The 18803-nt window shown below is 36.3% G+C and overlaps 2 protein-coding genes across 2 annotated transcripts in view; one reads left to right on the forward strand and one right to left on the reverse strand.

Annotated features, from left to right (window-relative positions):
* On the forward strand, positions 1–11163 carry itm2bb (integral membrane protein 2Bb). Its single transcript, XM_073845526.1, has 6 exons — positions 1–164; positions 3198–3329; positions 6873–7079; positions 9789–9899; positions 10031–10181; positions 10372–11163. Exons 1-6 carry the CDS (start codon positions 90–92, stop codon positions 10458–10460), a joined length of 765 nt encoding a protein of 254 aa, XP_073701627.1. The 5' UTR covers positions 1–89; the 3' UTR covers positions 10461–11163.
* Positions 11164–13076: 1913 nt separating this feature from the next.
* The window catches only part of epc2 (enhancer of polycomb homolog 2 (Drosophila)), a 30920-nt gene continuing 25193 nt past the window's right edge, over positions 13077–18803 (reverse strand). The window contains exons 13-14 of the mRNA XM_073845662.1: positions 15139–15418; positions 13077–14017 (exon numbers count right to left, since the gene is read on the reverse strand). Of these exons, the coding sequence (XP_073701763.1) occupies positions 13945–14017; positions 15139–15418 (353 nt within the window). The 3' untranslated portion in view covers positions 13077–13944. The remainder of the gene's footprint in view (positions 14018–15138; positions 15419–18803) is intronic.

Consider the following 18803-nt stretch of genomic DNA (forward strand, 5'->3'; position numbering starts at 1 on the left):
ACACAAACATCGCCGCTGATCAGGAAACTAAACGCTTTCACTTTGCGCTGGCTATTCTTTGAAATAACAACTCACAGAAACTGTAAAGGATGGTTAAAGTTTCTTTTAACAAGGCTCTCGCCGTAAAGGATCCAAAGAAGGAAACTCTCATTTCTGATGTACAGGTAATGTAGTTACTAACAAATCTTCCTGTATATTAACTAACTTTTGAATTGCGTAAGCGCATTTTAGGAAAGTTGCGTTCAATATTATGTCGTATCTAAGTCTTTTCATCGAAAAGTGCAGTTATATGTGCACATTGTTCTTATATTATCTTGAGAGAAGTATAAGGAGTATCCAAAATGCAGAAGTAAATGTGTTTCTTTGTTTGGGTTTGCGCATCAAACTTTGATCAGGTTGAGTTAAAGTGTTATAAAATGGCTGACGGCCCAAAATTTGTCAAAGACTTTTGTAATCATACCCTGATAAAAAGTTACCGAAGTTCTTTTCACCTCATTAATTTAATAAATTAAACCTGCCCTTTTTTATATAAAGAGTTGTCTTAGTCCACAAAGTAAAAACAAAGTTTTTTTTTAAAATTCAAAATGTCTCTCAATTATATTTTCGTTTTTTACTTTAAATATAATTTGATTTATTAAGTTTAAATTTATTTTCATGTATTTCATTTATATGCTTTGATAATCTAATTAAAATTTTAACTAATTTACACAAGCCCCTATTTTTATTATTATTATTTTTTTTTTTTTTGACGATGGTTATAGTTTAAGTCAGGTCAAAATAATTGTGAAAATATGTTATTTTGACAGAAACCTTGGTTACCTTATATACGATGGTATACAAGTGTAATAAAATGTTAATAAACATAATTTCCTGGTATTGTTGGACGTGGGACTGCCTGAACAGACTGTACTGAGCTGCTTGTGTGTGCGTGTGTTTGTTGGCAGCTGACACAGCCTATTGTTGCCTTACAGACACTTATTATATCTGTATGCTGATTAAAAAAATCTTTGTCAGCTCTTTTTTGATTATTTTTTATTTAAAAAGGAAAAAAACATATTAAATACCTGTGACACAAGTGATATATGAGCCCTATAATACAAAAATATAAAAGATATAATAATTATTATTATTAATAATAATATAATATAATATAAGGCCGAACTAGTTAAAAATGACCAAATCAAGGATAGACTGTGGGCCAGTGGAGCTGGTAAACAGTAGGTGCGTTCCAATTGACCAAGTGCCCTGTGAAGTGGACTTAACCTTTTGTGTGTTGTGTGTGTATTGCGAGATGAAAGCAGTAAATATGATTGTGTTTCTCTGAATAGTATTCTTTCAGAAATGATTGAAGTTTTTTTTCACAACACACTTTAGAAATGCTTTACTCTCACTAACAGTCGACTGTTGTATATGTGAGTGCTTTTCATGGGTTGTGAAAGACAGACGTGTTGAGACGTGTTTAATATGTTCACTCTCAAACATGTTTACGATACAAGCAACTTTATTAAGAAAATTATTGTATTGCATAGGGAGTCAGAACTGCATGCCAAAAATGCAAAAGTTAGATCTTAACTTAAGCTTAGAACTAAAAGCTATTCTACTGCTTTTCTATACTATTTGTTTTTCATTTCTGTGCTGTATTCCATTGTGTACAAAACTTGAAAGTCTTGAAAGGTCAATTTTTTGACATTGAGATTTAGATGTAAATTGCCTTTTAAGTAGGACATTTAAAAAAATATCTTCATAGGACATGATCTTTCCTTTACATTGTCATAAAAAATAGATAATTTTGATCCATGCAATGTATTTTTGGCTATTGCTACAAATGTCCTTGAACTATATAAAGGCACTATATACAGTAAATGAAACATTGTTATTTAAAAAAGACAGAAAGAAAGAAACCAAAGCGCAAAATACAAGAATATAGCATATGTAAATATACAGCAAATTTATCTGATTTTACTGTGGAACCAGGAAATGCCTGATTCATGAAGCATTCAAGAATTAAAAAGGCAAGGCCATCCAACATTCGCCTACACGACGTATTCAATAAAGGGCAAAAATATGCAAAAAAAAATCCACTATAGGATATTAAAATAGGATAAACTATTTGGATTAAATAAGTAGGGCCTGATGAAACAAGGTCTGAGTGCATTCGGTGACACTGTATCTCTCTCCCTTCTGCATTATACATGTTATCTGCATTTCTATTTATTATTCTGTTAGTCACTTAAATTCCCCTGCTGCTATTCAAATAGAAACTGCTTAAATAACTTTCCCTTTCATTTTAGGTTTGCGCTTATTGTTTGAATGAAAAAGCATTCATGTAGATTACAATTTAATTTAACAAAGGTTTTTCCTCCTCGTGACTTTTTGCAGAAGTTGCTGACACCAAACTGTTTTAACACCTCTTGACTTGAAACCAAAAGAGATGCAGTGTGAATCCCACTTCTTTTTTTATTGTGTTTGTCTCAGAACTGCCATTTCTCATCATTTCTGTCTAAAATAGGCTCTGAATAGACTAGGTTTTTCTGGGTTCATTTGTGGTTTGTCTAATGATATCTGCTTTCTGTGAGCTGTGTGTAAATGTCTACAGGGACACGACTGAAGGTCAAGTCAGGCCAGGCAGAGTTAGGCCCTGTTGTGTACAAATATCTAACATCTATCTAATATTATTCATATTTTATCCTTAAGTACTTTGAAAATTACTCTTTGTAACTTGGATAGACCACTTTAATTTTCATGTTGACCTGTTCTTTTGTTTTAAGCCTTGTTTCATTCAAAATACAGTAAAACTGTTATGTAAAATATTTTTACAATGCAAGTAACCTTTTTTATTTTAATAAACTGTAAAATGTAATGTATGGCTGTGATGGCAAAGCTTATTTTTTAGGAGCATTTCTTCCAGTCTAGTGTCATGTGAACATTAAGAAATGATCATTCTTTATACTCAAGAAACATTTCTTGTTATTATCACTGTTAAACGTTTTTTTTAGGATTCTTTGATAAATAGAAAGTTCAAAAGAAAAGTATTTGAAATATAAATCCTTTGTAACACTTTAAATGCCTTTACTGTCACTTTTGATCAATTTAATGCATCATTGCTGTATAAAAGTATTTTTTTTAAGTAATTGTTCAAAAGTATTGCTTTAACCATTGCTGTAACCATAATTTTTTCTATGTGATTTATCCTGTAGGATGCCGAGGCAGCGGTATTGGTGCGTCCACAGTCTAAGTTGTGGTGCTGGTGCTTCTGTCTGGGATTGGCTCTTGTTCTCTCTGGCGTAGTGGTGGGAGGAGCCTACCTGTACAGATACTATGTGCTTGAGGTGAGATAATTGACGTAACCATAGTGATATCAAAAACAAAACATAACATCTAGCATGTGCCATCTTGCATTGATATTTGTTTTCAATTTGATTTCTTTCTGTAACACTTATTTCACAATCAGTCTAAGCCTTGATGGAGTGTTTCATGAAGCAGAGATTTTCAGCTGGTGGGTTGGGTTGTGTTCCAGAAATGGGTCACAGATTTACTCTGAAATGCAAACGCAGCTAAGCACATAATGGAGCATAGACAGCAAATGTTACAGAATGTAGACTCAGACAGAGGTACATGGAATTAACAGAGTGGTTATTACAGCGCTAAGCAAATTGGCAATTAAGGTGGAGTATGCACTTCATATATAAACTCTGGAGAAAGAGTAAGGCTGGCCACTTACTATAAGATTTTAAGGCCGATTTGCACCCCTGAATGATTTTGGTACAAAAAACCCTCTGTTGTGTGGTGTCATTATGATTATTTAACTGTTCCTGATCAAGATGAAGCATCTCCAAACTCAAATCTCTTGATTTGACTTCTTGGTCAGGCTGCCTCTGACATGATACCCGCGATAGCCAATGAGAGCTCATCAAGCGTCAACTACTGGATGTTGCATGCTTCTGTAGCTGAAACTTATCAGCCACAAACATGCCACATACGCATATTACTGAGAAAGAACATCACCCATATTCTTTTTCAGACTTTGCTTTTCACTGTGTCAGAACAGAACGTGCACCAGGAGAGCCAGTTGACAACGTTGATTACTCTCCATTTGTTTTTCATCTCTAGTCACATTTGATCTCGTGAGTAGCAGGAGTATGTGATCAGAATTCTAGTGAGGGTGAGCACTGTGATTGGCAATTCCACAACAGTACTCCGCTTCACAGCCCACTCCTGAAGGCCGAGGATCCCAATGTCATGGTGGTTGACCCCTTCTTTGGGGCGAAGGACAGTCAGGGTGAGAGGCTGTGAGCAGGGCTGGATCAAAGATATTGTCTCAGAGGACCCATGAGCATTCCTCTTGGCCAGGGATAGACAACATCGGTCCTGGGGTGCCGAGGACCTGCAAAGTTTAGCTCCAACCCTGAAAAAAAAACGTACCTGCCTGTAGCCCTAGTAATTCTGAACAAAGCCAAAAAAGCATAATGGCTAAAGCTAATGCTTCCGGTCTGGCAGTACGTGGGAAAGAAGACCAGAGGCCATTTTTTTGGAATGGATGTCAATGGAGGAGAGGCTGTACTACGCTGAATAAACAGCTTTTTAGAGTAAACGGCTTATCATTTAATGAATCGACAGCCTATCTGGTAATCATCAACATGTTTTACTCTAAACAATACTTACACTAAACAAAAAAAGGCTGTATTATAAGATAAGTCACTGACTTTTTGCCACAGTTGGGATTCAGCTTACGGCACTTCTCATTCATTCCTATGGTATCTGTAAATGGCGGATTGAGTGTTGCACAACTCACATTGCCTATCCCTGCTCTTGGCCATAACCTTCACGGTCAACCAGATATTCCAACTGACCACCATGGTGCCGGAAATCCAGGATCTCCCTCACTGTGTATGCAGCTCTGTCTTCCAGGATTAACGGAAGATAAGGGTTACTCAGCTGGGCCAGGCTCTGCAGATACAGCTAAAGGAGGGTGATATGGTTTAAGGAGTGACACGTGGAATGTTGAATGGATTCTGTAGTGTGCAGGAAGATACAGTTGGTTTGATCTCCATCAGGTGATGGTGAAGGGGCCAGTGTATCTGGGACTAAGCTTTTTGCATGGCAGGTGCATCACAATATCTCCAGTTGACAGCTTAACCTTCTGTCCAGGCTGGAAAGTTGGAGTATCTATCCGTTGGATGTCCACCTGGATCTGTTGACATTGCACTGCCTGCTGAAGCTGATGGTGGACTGTGTCCCAGACCTTTTCACTCTCTCAGAAGCCCAAGTCAACAGATGGGACATCTAATGGCTCCCCAGACCATGGGAACAAAAGAGGCTGGTAACCGAGAATGCATTGGAAGAGAGTGAGTCCAATGGCAGTCTGATGAAGGGAGTTCTGAGCATACTTGGCCCAGCCTAGGAACTGGTTCCAAGAGGTCTGGTGGCCATGGTAGAAAGTTCATAGGAAGGTTCCAGTCTCCTGGATCTAACTCTCATCTGCCCTTTTAGCTTGGAATGCTATCTGGATTAGAGGCTCACGGTCACACCTAGGAGGTTGAAGAAAGCTTTTAATATCTTTGAAATAAACTGGGGACCCTAATCTGATATTATGTCCTCAGGAATCCTGAAGAACCTGAAGACATGATTGAAGAAGAGTTCTGCAGTTTCCATTGTGTTGGGAAACCTTATTGATAGGAAGCAAATCACATGATTGGAGAATCGATCAATGAGACAAGAACAAGAATGTGTTACCATCGGGGGTTGCAGGTCCATGCACTCCACTCCTAGGTGTGACCACAGGCAATTGGGAATGGGCAGCAGATGAAGCTTGACTGTTAGATGGCGTGGGCTTTTTGAGATGGTGAAGTCAGAGCAGCCTCGAATGAACCTTCTCACATGCCTGGTCATGTTCGGCCATCAGAAACCATCTTTCAGTAGCAAGAAGGTGCTATTGACTGCCAAGTACCCAGTACCCAGAATGGTGTGTGAGCAGAATGGATGAGTGGGGTGTGCTGTGATCTAGGACAGCCCGGTTAAAGCTGTTTCGGAGGCATTGGTTAGTTTCTGTGACCACTGGATGGGAGTCCAGGTTCCTCTGTGACTTCTTCTGGAATTTAAAGATGGGAGAGGACATCCGCTTTGACATTTTTGGTACCTAGACAATAGGAACACTGAAGACACAAAGGAAGGGAAGACACGCTGAAAAATTAAACGCTGAAGTTCAGGAAGACAGGTAAGTAGACCACTTTGTACAGCCAAGATTGGACAATGAGGTAAGATGAGGTGTATGCAGGTGTATCATTGTCGTAATGAGTAGCACGTAATGAGTAGAAGGTGTGTGATCAGAAATTTGATGAGGGTGAGCGCTGTGATTGACTGATGCTGTGACAGAAAATACTTCATAACATATCAATGCAAAAACCACTTGGTAGAAGCTAGCGAAGTTAGGCACCAGGCAACATGCAAAAGTCACATGACCTGCCCTCATCCTCAAAAACCACAAAAGTATGCAAGTTACAACTTCGACTGCATAGCACGAGAACATGTATGTGCAACAGTGCAAAGCATTTTACATGATGACATCTATGACAATAATCACTAATATTAACAAATGAACAGACGTCTCCTCATAAACTGAACACATCTTAAGAAAAGGCACAAATATTCTTCCAAAAAATTGCAGAATTTTTCAGACAGCAGGATGTTTATAGATCTGTACTCTGTACTAATTGTTTTCCTCCCTAAGAAACAGCAATATTATTTCTCTTGTGACATCTACACCCCACAACAAGCAAATAGCTGATTTGCCTTTCAAAAAGTGTGCATTTTGTTGATACCAAACTGCTTTGTGAAAACGTTGTGTTAATGCTGTATGTATTTGTAACACACAGGAGGAGCAGGTGTTCGTCTGTGGGTTGAAGTACTTTGAGGAAGACTATGAGTTTGATGAGGAGGTGGAGTTGGAGGTTGAGGCACCGCTGAGGCTGATTGAAGAGAATGTGAGCTTTTTCGAAGATGATGAGGTGGAGCTCATCAAAGTACCAGTCCCTGAGTTCAAAGATGGTGATCCAGCTGGCATCCTGCATGACTTCACCATGGTACAAAAATACACAGACACACACAAACACACAGTGTTTATCCATAACCACCGTAGACATATTATCAGTCACCTCATATATTATTAGTCACGCTGCTGTATTTATATCCATTATAAATTTAGCAGGCATGGACTGGTTTTCTTAAAATTATTATAACTAACTAACTATTATTATAGATTGCGAAAAGACTATTCATATGTTTCCCGTTTGGTGTTAAAGCAACTCTAAAAATATATGTGCATTAGTAAAATATTATTATATTTAAAATATAATCCTGATTGGTTGATTTGTGCTTCCCAGATCACAGAAACAGTTTTAGATTTTTTAAATTTTATAATTTTTTTTTGTATCTATCTTCAATAGTTTAATTCTGCAAGGATGCATTCAATTTATCAAGATTGACAGTAAATGCATTAAATTAGGAAAACAGTTATTTTATATTGTAATATTAGTTTACATTACTATATTTACTGTATTTTTAATTAAATAAATGCACCCTTAGTGAGCATAAGAGACTTCTTTCAGAAACCTCAAACTTTTGATTGTATGCTTACATCAATAATTATTGTGTATTTATGAAATTAGTATTAGTATTCACAAATACTAATTACATAAATACATAATAAAGATTGATTGCAACATTTTTTAAAGGGAAAAAGTCCCACAAAACCCTAATAGACTGACATATTTAGATTAAGGGTCCACCGATTATCGGTCTGACCAATTATCGGTGCAGGTTATTGGTATCGGTCATTTTCAAAACTGATTAGCATTTAAAAAAATTTTTTACCAGAGCCCTTATTATTCTTAATTTTTGACATTCATTTTTATTTTTACACCAGACATTTATATCAGTGGAAAATATGTTATCGGTCTACTTAATCTGTAATAATCGGTATTGGCCCTGAAAAACACATATCAGTCGACCTTTACTGGATGATTATTGCAAACGATATTAGGCATTTTGTGGTTATCATTATCAGCCATTTTTAATACCGATTTTCTGATTAAATAATTTAAAAGCATTAAAAAAGTTTTTGTCAGAGCCCTTGTTATTCTTAATTTTGACATACATTTTTTAATTTTACACCAGACGTTTATATCGGTTCAAAACATTGGTTATCGGTCTACTTAATCTGTAATAATCTCTTACACACGGTATCTCGCCAGAGTTTAAAAAAAGGTCTGAGAAGCTTAAGAATGCCATGTTTTCAGTCAACATTGATGAGGCCACGGACAAAAGTATGGATAAAATTCTTAATGTACTGGTCCGATTTTATGACGAGGATGCAGGCAAAAAGAGCCACTTGACAATAATGATGATCAGGGTTATACATAGGCTGTTTATATATTTGGGTCCAGGGGCCAACAAGTTATGTGTTAAAAGTGCGTCGCATACATAGTACCCCCAGCCCTACTCACCTCGGGGGCAAGGGAAAAAAGTTCAGGCTCAGAATTTTTTCCACTATCAGCCCTGGTATTGTCATTGGCCCTGAAAAACACATATCGGTCGACCCCTATTGGCCGATTATTGGTGCCGATATTAAGCACTTTATGGTTATCTGTATCAATCATTTTCAAAACCTATTTGCAGATAAAATAATTGAAAACCATTTAAAGAAAGTTTTTTAGAGCCCTTGTTATTCTTAATTTTGACATAAATTTTTATTTTTACACCAGACATTTATATCGGTTTAAAATATCAGTTATCGGTCTACTTGATCTGGAATAATCGGTATCGGCGTTGGCCCTGAAAAACACATATTGGTTGACCCAATTAAGCATATTAAGCATTTTATGAGTATCAGCCATTATCTGCCATTTTTAAAACCTATTTGCAGATAAAATAATTTAAAACCATTTAAAGAAAGTTTTTTTAGAGCCCTTGTTATTCTTAATTTTGACATAAATTTTTATTTTTACACCAGACATTTATATCGGTTTAAAATATCAGTTATCGGTCTACCTAATCTGTAATCATTGGTATTGTCATTGGCCCTGAAAAACACATATCCGTCGACCCCAATTGGCCGATTATTGGTGCCGATATTAAGCACTTTATGGTTATTAGTATCGGCCATTTGCAATACTGATTTGCCGATGAAGTAATTTAAAAGCATTTAAAGAAAGTCTTTGTCTCAGCCCTTGTTATCCTTAATTTTGACATACATTTTTATTTTTACACTAGACATTTAAATCGGTTCAAAATATCAGTTATCGGTCTACTTGATCTGGAATAATCGGTATCGGCGTTGGCCCTGAAAAACACATATTGGTTGACCCAATTTAGCATATTAAGCATTTTATGATTATCAGCCATTATCTGCCATTTTTAAAACCCATTTGCTGCTAAAATAATTTAAAAGCGTTTAAAGACAGTTTTTGTTAGAGCCCTTGCTATTTTAATTTTGACATTAATTTTTATTTTGACACCAAACAATTGCATCGTTTCATAACATCATTTATCGGTCGAGTTAATCTGTAATAATTGGTATCGGCATCAGCCCTGAAAAACACATACTGGTCGACCTCATACTGGAAAATCAGTATGGGTTTGTTAATGACTAATTCTTTTATTTTTACTTTTGGCCCCCCTTTAATCTTGAATATTTTGTTACATCATTATAATATTAAAATAATTTTCTCTCAGTTTTAAACAATCTTTCTGTTTCCGTGTGAATAACCCTGTGTGTCATTCTGTGCTGTTAGAAACTGACTGCTTATCTTGACCTGAATCTGGACAAATGCTACATCATCAAACTGAACACATCCATCGTCATGCCACCCAGAGACTTCCATGAGTTCCTGGTCAACATCAAGGTAAAAAGCCACATTAATATCAGAAAAAGCTGTGAATTTGTGTCGAAAGTGGTTCTTTTGTTGGTGTGAAAGTATTTTTCTCACAAAAATGCATTTCAGACACTAGATTTAAATTTTCTGTGTTTTGGCAGGCAGGAATGTATCTTCCTCAGACGTACCTTTTGCGAGAACAGATGATGATAACAGAGAGACTGGACAGCACCAGCGATCTGGGCTATTACATCAACAACCTGTGCAAAGACAAAGACACGTTCAGACTGCAGCGCAGAGACACCATTCTGGGTAAGTGAACACAAACAAACCATTTGATAAGACTTTGTTTACAGTAAACAGGGTAAGTCTTTCCACTATCGCAGTGGATCTTATTTTCAAATTTAAAGCACGGAAGTGAAGGAGCCACAGTATTTCCTCTCATGTTCACCGTATCAAGAAGATTTAAGGTTTTGTAATACTTGAATGTGCTCCACTGCAGGTATGCAGAAACGCGAGGCTCTGAACTGCCACAAGATCCGCCATTTTGAAAGCAAGTTTGTTGTGGAGACTTTGATCTGCGAGCCATGAAGAACGCGAGTCTCTGACGCAGCAGCAGGTCTTCAGCTCTTCCTTTAATTCAGTGAAAAGCTTTTCTTTTATGGCTGTTTGTTTTTCATAGGCCTTTTTTCACATATTTTTTAAATCTAAAATGTGAAATTGTCTTTTTTCTGCACAGAGGGGTGTATTATGTTTGAGTGTACATGTGATGTGTCTTATGCTATTTTATGAATATTAGACTTAATAAAGGGACATTTTGCACACAAGAACAAAAAAGCATTAACCATTGTGATTAGAAATCCAATCAGAGTTTAAGACAGTAATTTATTCCCATTTGATTGCTGAAAAAGTAAGCTTTTTTGTATCTTTATGTAAAGAAAAGTGTTTCTGTTGTATTTTACATTTGCGACATCTACTGTATTTAATCTTGATGCTATTCAAAGATTTCAGCAAATCGTAATCTGGATCACAATATTGCAGTGCTGAAATTCATAATGCCACAATTTTATTTAGATTTTTACAAATTTTGTTTTAAATGAGATGAATAACCATACAAACAGAACACTTTCTTTAGAATTACTACCAATGTTCAGATCTGAAATGACTTTTTGTTCTTTGCTAATTTGTATATAAGCTAAAATAAGATTCTAAACTTGACACTTTTCTGACTTTAGACACAAGCTCTTAAATTCTATGTACGAAACAAAAAATAAACAGAAAGAATTATACAAAATGTTTTTGTCATGTTTATGTGTTATTTTACTAGGTTTGTCAGTACACACTACTGTTCAAATGTTTTGGGTAGATTTTTGTTTTATTTTTTTAAGAAATTATTACTTCAGTGTCAAAAGTTTATGTCCCCCTTTCATAATCTGCAAAATGTGAATTATTTTACTAAAATAAGAGGGATCATACAAAATGCATGTTATTGTTTATTTAGTACTGACCTGAGTAAGATATTTTACATAAAAGATGTTTACATATAGCCCACATAAGAAAATAATAGTTAAATTTATAAAAATGACCTCATTCAAAAGTTTACATACACTTGATTTTTAATACTGTGTTGTTGCCTGAATGATCCACAGCTGTGTTTTTTGTTTAGTGATAGTTGTTCATGAGTCCCTTGTTTGTCCTGAACAGTTAAACTGCCTGCTGTTCTTCAGAAAAATCCTTCAGGTGCCACAAATATTGTTTTTTTTTTCAGCATTTTTGTGTATTTGAACCCTTTCCAACAAAGACTGTATGATTTTGAGATCCATCTTTTCACACTGAGGACAACTGAGGGAGTCAAAACAAGATCAGGGTAAATTTAACTTTTGTTTTATGGGAAACATGTAAATATTTTCTGTAGCCTCTGAAGGGCAGTACTAAATGAAAAAAATAGGATATTTAGGCAAAATAAAAAGTTCAAAAGTTTTCACCCTCCCAGCTCTTAATGCATTTTGTTTCCTTCTGGAGCCTCAGTGAGCTTTTAAACCTTCTGTAATAGTGGCTTAGGAGTCCCTCAGTTGTCCTCAGTGTGAAAAGATGGGACCTGTGGGACCTGAAGGATTTTTCTGAAAACCAGTGGGCAGTTTATCTGTTCAGGACAAACAAGAGACTTGTGAACAACTATCACTAAACAAAAACATAGCTGTGAATCATTCAGGTAACAGCCCAGTATTAAGAATCAAGTGTATGTAAACTTTTGGACAGGGGCATTTTTATAAACTCAACTATTATTTTCTCTTGTGGACTACATGTAAACATTTATTATGTGAAATATCTTATTCAGGTTAGTACTTAATAAACAATAACATGCATGTTGTATGACCCCTCTTATTTTACTAAAATAGTTAACAGTTTGAAGATTCTGAATGGGGGGTGTAAACTTTTGACCTCAACTCTATAGATATTTGTATAGTTATACAATTATATTTCAAATAAATGCTGTTCTTTTGAACATTTTATTTTCTACATCACGGTTTCATAACTATTATGGAAATGTTTTTTAACACTGATAGCAATAAGAAATGTTCCTTGAATTATTTTAGAATCACGTGACACTGAAGACTGAATTAATGGCTGCCGGTTTATTTAAACTTGGTATTTTTGATAAAACAAATGCAGCCTTTATGGGTATAAAAGTTCAAAATTTGTAGGTTCATTTCCCTGAAATGTAAATATTGAGACTGTGGCACTCTAAGAATATCAGCATCAAGAGAAAGTCATTTTCAGGTGATTTCATATTTTTAGCAAGTACGGCTGTGAGCAAAAACAACAGGAAGAAGGTTACATATTTCTGGGGAACCTGCCAACCAATTGCCAAATTAGAGACTTCCTGCTGGAAACAGGGCTTGAAGAGCTCATTTACCCCCTCTGGTGGTTAAAGCTCATACTTGCATTGTTAAACTATAAATATAAAAAAAAAACTCACCGACAGCAACAAACCCTGAATTGTTAAAATGGATTTGAAATATCTGTCTGCTCTGACCAAGTTCATGAAGGCTCCGTAGGCCTAAATATGTTTTCCTTAAACACTGTAAGAATAAAACATGCATGTCTAAGTCATCATAACTGAAAACTAGTTATTTTACAAAAAACTAAACGCAAATGACCAGCAGTTGTGGTAGTAGACTCACTCATTTCATTAAAAAGGCCATTTGAAAAGGGGAAATTTATTTGAAGACACTGGACTGAGGATGTATAAATTTCAGCATTCATAAACAAGATGGCTGACAGTATTTGTGACCTGTAGAGTGTACGTCCAATACAACACCAGCAGTTAGAGCCCTGAACAGCTCCTTCAACACTGGTTAACCAGCAATGGCTAAAGACAAATGAAGGCTTCCGTCAGAAGAGCAGAAAGTAAATGCCAAATTGAAGGTATTCTGCTCAATTTCTCAAGGAGCGCCACATAAGCACATTCTGCTGAAGGCCACTGGTCTCCAGAATTAACATACTATTCTTGGTAAGACAAGGAGAGGAAGGCAAAGAAATAAACCAATTAAATATGGTCGACATTTCAAGAGAGAAGATCACCTCTTTTGAAAGTACACATCTGTGAAACCAAATTCAGCGTTTTAATTCCTACAAAGAAAACAAAAAAGCACAAAGCATGGTATACTAGCTATGTCTGCATTTTGTGGTCACAAAATTGGATTTATTTGTACGAGATACAAAAATGTAAACATTGCAAAATAAATAGTTAAAACAAGTGACGCAGGACCTATTTTCATGCTCATGATCCCAACATGAACTGATGCACTTGTCTTTGCTTGCATTTTCAAGTGCAAAAGCATGATGACAAAAAAAAAAAAAAAAAAAACGATCTAGGATTCAAGTAACAGAAATGACAGACTAATGATACAAATATACTATTTTACAAGGTAGTGATAATTCCCAATTTTACAAAATGTACACTTATAATATTGACAAATTTCTCTTAATATTTTGATATGCTGTTATTGGGTATAAGTCCGTGTAGAAGCGCACAGCTCTCAGCACTGCAGTCTTTGTGTTTTTAGATGGGCTATGTGACCTCCATGGCGACTGTGGTCTCTGATAATCCATTGAGAGCCAGTCTCTCTGGTTCGTGATTCTCCCTGCAATAGCAATAACACATATTTATTATTATTTATTTTTTATTTAAAAGATTAGTTCACTTCCAGAATAAAAATTCCCTGATATTTTACTCACACCAATGTCATTCAAGATGTTCATGTCTTTCTTTCTTTAGTCAAAAATAAATTACGGTTTTTGAGGAAAACATTCCATGATTTTCTCCTTAGAGTGGACTTCAATGGTGGCCAACAGGTTGAAGGTCCAAATTGTAGTTTCAATGCAACTACAGAAGACTCTATCCCAGTCGAGGAAAAAGATCTTATCTAGCGAACCAATCTGTCATTTTCTAAAAACATTAAAATTGATATACTTTTTAACCACAAATGCTCGCCTTGCATTAGCTCTGCGATACAAGTCTACGACTCACGTTGGAAAGGTCATGCACGGTTAGTTCTTTGCCTGTGTACACGGTTCAAAAAAGTAGGGTAGGGCAAAAAAAATCTAATTTTCTTCTCCAACATCGTTGTTTCACCTTTTTTTGTAAAAGGCATTTGACTTTCTTTGCGCGCTTGCTTTGCAAACACTGGGTCGGTACTTCTGCCTACGTCACACGTGTGATTACGCAACGCGTGAGGTCGAGCTAGTGCAAGATAAGCTTTTGTGGTTAAAAAGTTTCTTTTTTTTTTTTTAAATGACCAATCGTTTTGCTAGATAAGACCCTTATTCCTCGACTGGGATCATGCAGAGCCCTTTAAAGTTGCATTGAAACTACAATTTGGACCTTTAACCCATTGGCTACCATTGAAGTCCACTACATGAAGAAAAATCCTTGAATGTTCTCCTCAAAAACCTTAATTTCTTTTTGACTGACATCTTAGATAACACGAGGGTGAGTAAATTATCAGGACATTTTTATTCTGGAAGTGAACTAATCCTTAATTTTCATTCTATATTTGAAATGTAAATATATACACTAGAATGTCTTTGTCACTATTAAAGACTTTTTTTTTTTTTTAGCTTTCTATTCATCATAGAATAAAAAACAATCATAAATTCCAAAAAATATTAAGCAGCATGACCATTTTTAGAAGAATGTAGATATTCACATTCATTAAAAAAAAAAAAGAAAAGAGGAAAATAAGCTTTGTGTCAGGGTTCAGACCTGGCAATGTCGATGGCACTAGTGGGGGTGACTTTGGGAACCCGATCCAGACTGCTAGCAACACTGGCCAACTTTAAGGCTGAGGGCGAAGGGGCGCACAGGCGTGCACTGTGGTGCGTGTGGGCGGGAGACACAGCGCTCACGGTGCTCAGGTGCCCGTGGCCGTGAGGCAGAGACTGAGGGACGGCCAGCTGTGGGTTAGATGCGTTCGTCATCCGTACTAAAGAGCCTGACTCACCACCACCTCCACTCCGGTTCAATTTGGCTTGTCTAAAGCTTCCTGCAGAAGACAGAAGAATCATTTAAATAATTAATTTAAGCAATCAAATATGCTCAGTTTCTTTACAATTAACCACTAAAAAAGACATGTCTCCAAATAAATTCTGGTCTCATTAACAGATTTGCTACTACTCCCTACTAAGGGAATGAACTGAGAAACATGAACTGATCTTGATCTTTTGACATATAAGAGGTTATTGTACTATAAAAATATCCTGTAAGTTTCAGAACTCAAAACTTCCTCATCAGTCTTAAAACAGCTTATATTGAGGCCAATGTGCCAAAATGACAGGTTGTGGAATGTGCCACTTTATGACATAATAGTGTGGCTAAACACCGCCTCTGCAGAAGATCAATGCCTGCTTCTACATCACTGCCTGTTTAGCTCCGCCCACTGATTCATGCATGTGGTGTAAATAACGAGAGGCGAACACAGGTCTAAGCAGAAACCAAACGATAAAAATGGCACTCGAAGACAAGAAGCTGTGCAGTGCCAAGTTGTGGAAACAGTTTTTGCATTGTCGTCCTTCTGATCCCAACATTAGGAAAGAGTGGATGAACTTCACTTTTAATGAAGTTTTAGACTGCGCCAGTAAGAATTTGGTCCCTGTTCACTTCCTTTACAAACAAGGCACAATTCAACATGGGTTTTTCAGAAAGATTGAAACAAAAAGACAATGCTGTGCCAACTATATTGGATCCGACAGTAACGTTGCAACACACAAGTGTAAGTAACTGTTTTTGTTACGTGGTCACTATTGCGTTATCTGTTATTACAGATCGTTTAATATGTACTGTAGGGCTGGGCAAAAAAAAAAGAAGATTTTTCGATATATAGTTTTTTAAAATGTAGTTGACTCAAAACCAATTCTCAAAGGCCACGTATCGATTTTCCGATATTTTTTTACACAAGCATTAAACATAAGTTTTACGTTAAACTTATTACTAGTCTAATCCACTAGGTGTCATCCCCTTATTTACCATGTTACAACGGAGAGTCCGTTATTCATTCATTGCTTAAAATGGAGGATTCAGGTGCGTTCCCGATATCAACCACACCTTCACATAAAAAGTCAGAGGAAGCATTTCACATTTCGCAAGCAAGATAAAGATATAGTGGACAGGAACACAGCTATATGCCTGATTTGTAACTCTGGTGAAATGCTGTAGTAATACTACAAATCTGCGGAGCCATTTGACAAGACATCACCCAGACGTGCAGATGTTCAATTTCCAGCATCAGTTTTTCATCTGATGAAATTGTTGTTTTAGTGTACCCAAGTGTACTTAAAGGTCCCATATTGTACACATTTCTGGAGGTTTATTTTAGTTGTTCATGTCCTTAAGAATATATATTTTCGGTATAAGTGCCAAAATCCATCTCAATATATTTTTACACGTCCTTTTTTAGGAGCTCTGTCGATTTTGGTCCATCTAATTAATATTCATGAGCCTCTCTTCTGATTGGCCTGTTGTTTTCTGAGTGACGCACAGGCAGGCCAACCACAGTTAACTACGGTCATGTATGCTTTAGCCGAGCCCAGAGCCGTAGAGAGAGCCTAGTCTGCTGATACTCAACAGGATATTTCAGAATGATCATTAATGTTTTTTCTTTTTCAAACACCGAATGCAGTAAGCTACATAACTGTTGCTTTAGTAAAACCCCTTTCACAATGCGCGCTGATTCTGGAAAATTACGGGAACGAGCGCTGTGTGAACAAAAGCCAGAACCATAAAGGCAGTGTTGTAGTGATGATGCACGATATCATGCGACTCTTCACAACGAAAAAATACGTGCAAAGTGGAATGAAGCAGCGATCGGGCAGAGCCAGCTCCTCACTATCAGCGCTGAAGCACAGTTTGCACCGCTCGGGGCGGTGACTGAGTAGATCGGACGTCACATCTTTGCGGAAGTCACAGTGGCTCGTGAAAATGAACAGCTACTTTAAGCAGGCTGTTTGCAGTTTACTGTGGATTGACTGTTTTGAAACTCATGTGACCCTGGACCACAAAACCAGTCTTAAGTCGCTGGGGTATATTTGTAGCAATAGCCAAAAATACATAGTATGGATCAAAATTATTGATTTTTCTTTTATGCCAAAAATCATTAGGAAATTAAGTAAAAGATCATGTTCCATGAAGATTTTTTGTAAAATTCCTACTATAAATATATCAAAATGTAATTTTTGATTAGTAATATGCATTGTTAAGAACTTAATTTGGAGATTTTTTTGCACACTCAGATTCCAGATTTTCAAATAGATGTATCTCGACCAAATAGTGTCCTATCCTAACAAACCATATATCAATAGAAAGCTTATTTATTGAGCTTTCATATGATGTATACATCTCAGTTTTGTCAAATTTAACCTTATGACTGGTTTTGTGGTCCAGGGTCACATATGGTAGTTACATAGACCTCAGTTATCATGAAAAAAGCCAGGAAATTTCGATTTTGACAATATGAGACCTTTAAAATTAAAAAGTGTTTATATACAGGTTTGTGGATCTTAATTTCCTTTTATTAATTAACCAACTGTAATCTTATGTTCACTGTTAATTTTTTATAAATGTAGGATTTGTATTAAATCTATATTCATTCATATTGTCATTGAAATCGAGAATCGAAATCAAATCGAATTAAGAACTTGAAAATCGGAATCGAATCGGAACATCCGAATCGATACCCAGTAGGGCTGTCGCGGTTAAGGAATTTCCCTTGCGGTAATTTTGAGTGGCTCAGTAGCGCGGTATGCGGTATTACCGCCATATATATATATATATAATTGTGTGTAGGCTGTTACAATGTAAGGTCATATTCAGAAATCAATAAACCGAAACCAAATCGCGTTGATACATGAAGTGAAGTAAACAGTACTTACATAGAAACCTAGCCAGAAAGAAATGCAAATTTTGAAGAAAAATGTCAGACATATTTAGAGGCTTTGCATCTGAAATCTTCATACATACAGATCTGGCCATTTAAAATGCGCGCGGGAAGTAAAGTGGTCTCGCGTGACGCCGGTGTATTCCAAGGGAACACGGAAAATACAATGACATAGGAAAGACATGATCAGTAGGGGGCAGTCATGTAAAGCACTGAACTGAAGCGGCAGCAAACATCGCTCTAAGCCCGAATGACTCGTTTGTACGGTGACCTGGAGAGGACATCTTCTTCGGACATTATTCGTTTATATTCGTTAATTTTCCTATCATTTCGATCTCTTTTAACATTCAGAATCGAAATGATAAATGCTGACATGCCATTAAAGCTTTGATTAAGCTACATGGCTGAGATTTTTACTGGAATGCAGTTAATAGGTTGAATATAACATATACATATACATATAAAATATATATATATATATATATATATATATATATAT

This window comes from Garra rufa, chromosome 8 (assembly GCF_049309525.1).
Source record: "Garra rufa chromosome 8, GarRuf1.0, whole genome shotgun sequence".
In the NCBI taxonomy this organism is placed as follows: Eukaryota; Metazoa; Chordata; class Actinopteri; order Cypriniformes; family Cyprinidae; genus Garra; species Garra rufa.